Source organism: Pyrus communis, chromosome 7 (assembly GCF_963583255.1).
Source record: "Pyrus communis chromosome 7, drPyrComm1.1, whole genome shotgun sequence".
NCBI lineage: Eukaryota > Viridiplantae > Streptophyta > Magnoliopsida > Rosales > Rosaceae > Pyrus > Pyrus communis.
Window position 1 is genome coordinate 3,679,146 of NC_084809.1, and position 2,296 is coordinate 3,681,441.

Sequence of the window (2,296 nt, forward strand, 5' to 3'; positions counted from 1 at the left end):
AAGTAATTGAGTTATTGCCTATATTGCCAATTAATTTTATGATTAAATCCCAACATTTTTATTGTTATGTGTAAAAACATGGTTATTTATTGCATTGGGTCATAAAGCTTAATTGCTAATTTATAACTTCAAACAAAAGCGGCAAAGTTTCAAGCAAATGTGATTACTCTCGAGTTTCACAAAATAACTTAAAAGTAATTGCCAATTACAAAAACAAAACAAAAATCAGTGATTTATGAAGAAACAACAAGAACATTTCTAACATGCTTCTAATGAAAACGTTTATAAACAAAAATGTACCCGTTATATATTTTTTTGTAAATGTATTCTTTCGTGAACCAACACATCTATTTCTACGCTAATCAATTTTTAATATAAGTTTTGCCATATTTTTAAGAGAAGTATTGAATTTTTTTTTATAAGGGTTTTTCCTCGAAAGAACATGCTAGAATTCACAAGGAGTCTATTTCATGCTTTGGATTTGTTATAGAAAGTAGTTTGATTGCCAACGCAAATGGAACACTCTGGTGATAAGGTCTAAGTCTAAAATTGTCAACCCACAAGGCAAAACGCTCTTTCCTATTGGGTCGTTTAAGAAAATCCAGAGGCTAAGCCGCTGGTTTTAGCCGTAGGTGGTCAAAAGTATATTGCTGCCCACAGTAAGTAGCTCCTAATTTTCCAAATACCATATTTTCCAATCCACGTAACACTATATATATACATACATGGCACATAGAAATACAAACGCAACAGGAAAAAGCAGGAAGCAGAAAGAAAAAAAGCAAATTACTTTCTTCTCACATATCTCGAATTCAGATGGGGCGTTGGGTGAGGCCTGAGGTGAGAAAGCTTTCGGCTTTTAGTTTAATTACTTTTTTTAAATATGTTAGCAGTTAGGGTACTCTTTGCATTCGAATTAGAATCTCTCTTGTAAGATAAAGTAATTTAGAATAAATCTAGGTTAGTGATTTTCACAAACTTATTTTTATTTTATATACTCATCTCGTTGTTTTTGTCTTTTAATAAAGGAGAAAATGAATTTGTGAAAATCACTTTCTCAAGACTAATTAGTTTTGTGAATAAAAATATCCAATAAAGCTAATTAATCCGAATTTTTGGGTGACATATATATTTAGGTGTACCCGTTAATGGCTGCGATGACATTTGTTACAAGCTTGTGCGCATTTCAGCTTACAAGGAACATGTTCCTCAACCCTGAAGTCAGGTACAGATTCATATACACACACAGATATATATATATTTTTTTTTTTTCCCTTAAAGATCTTAATTTATAAACGTGCTCATTGGTTAATTAATTTGCAGAATCAACAAAGCTCACCGTCGAATGGCGGTACTTGAAAACGAAGAAGAGGGAGAGAAGTACGCCGAGCACGGCCTACGGAAGTTCCTCCGCACACGGCCACCGGAGATCATGCCTACCATCAACCACTTCTTCTCTCAAGAAAAATGATTTCAGACGCGTTCGTGAAAAGTTTACTTGTAAAGGGGGGTTTATTTTTTAAGAGTTTTATAGCAACTTGTTCATCTCGGTTTATACTATTTTGCTTTGGGCCGTTTAATCGTGTATTGTGAAATTCCACAGAAGTCATTCATGTTTCCCCATTTTGTATAAAAAATTAAATTATTAATAATGAGCCTGCCGTTTTGATACTTTGGAAAGAATCCTATTAAAAAGAAAACAATCCGTAGCAAAAAAAAAAAAAAAAAAAAAAAAAAGAAGAAATCAATCTTTTTTTTGTTGTTCTGATAATTTAGTAAATTATTAAAAAAGTTAAGGTTCCATCATAAAACTAATTGGTAATATAAGGATTAGCCCAACCTCTTATAAGCCCATGCAAGGTCCCTCATCTCATCAATGTATGACTCATTCTCAACACGCCCCTCTTACGTGTAGCAAATTTTCGAGCCTAACACGTGGACAACATAAGGCCATTTGGCTTCACACGTGGGACAACCTACTCTGATACTTGAAGAAAGTTGAGGTTCCATCATAAAACCAATTGGCAATTTGGAGAGTAACCCAACCTCTTATAAGCCCATGCAAGATCCCTCATCCCATAAATGTGGGACTCATTCTCAACACATTATACTAAACTAATTTTTTTTTTTTTCCGGTAACAAGCAGAAGTAGTTTAACACCAAGCAATCAACTCCAAACATTTCCAAACTGTGAAATTCCGTCCACGGACTTCACTATTTAAAATTACATATTTTGTGTTCTTAAGTTCGACCCGTTTATATTTGCAGCGCATAATTTTTTTTAGTAAAAGAATGA

The 2,296-nt window shown here is 33.4% G+C and overlaps 1 protein-coding gene across 1 annotated transcript; it reads left to right on the plus strand.

Annotated features, from left to right (window-relative positions):
- Nucleotides 1–748: 748 nt before the first annotated feature.
- Nucleotides 749–1,635, plus strand: LOC137738833 (uncharacterized). Its single transcript, XM_068478306.1, has 3 exons — nucleotides 749–840; nucleotides 1,137–1,225; nucleotides 1,324–1,635. The coding sequence occupies exons 1-3, from the start codon at nucleotides 817–819 to the stop codon at nucleotides 1,469–1,471; spliced, it is 261 nt and encodes an 86-aa protein (XP_068334407.1). The 5' UTR covers nucleotides 749–816; the 3' UTR covers nucleotides 1,472–1,635.
- Nucleotides 1,636–2,296: the final 661 nt, after the last annotated feature.

Coding starts and splice junctions, on each gene's coding strand:
- LOC137738833 (XM_068478306.1), top strand. CDS start 817: ATGGGGCGTTGGGTGAGGCCTGAG. Junction 841..1,136: donor GGCGTTGGGTGAGGCCTGAG/GTGAGAAAGCTT, acceptor ATATATATTTAG/GTGTACCCGTTAATGGCTGC. Junction 1,226..1,323: donor TTCCTCAACCCTGAAGTCAG/GTACAGATTCAT, acceptor ATTAATTTGCAG/AATCAACAAAGCTCACCGTC.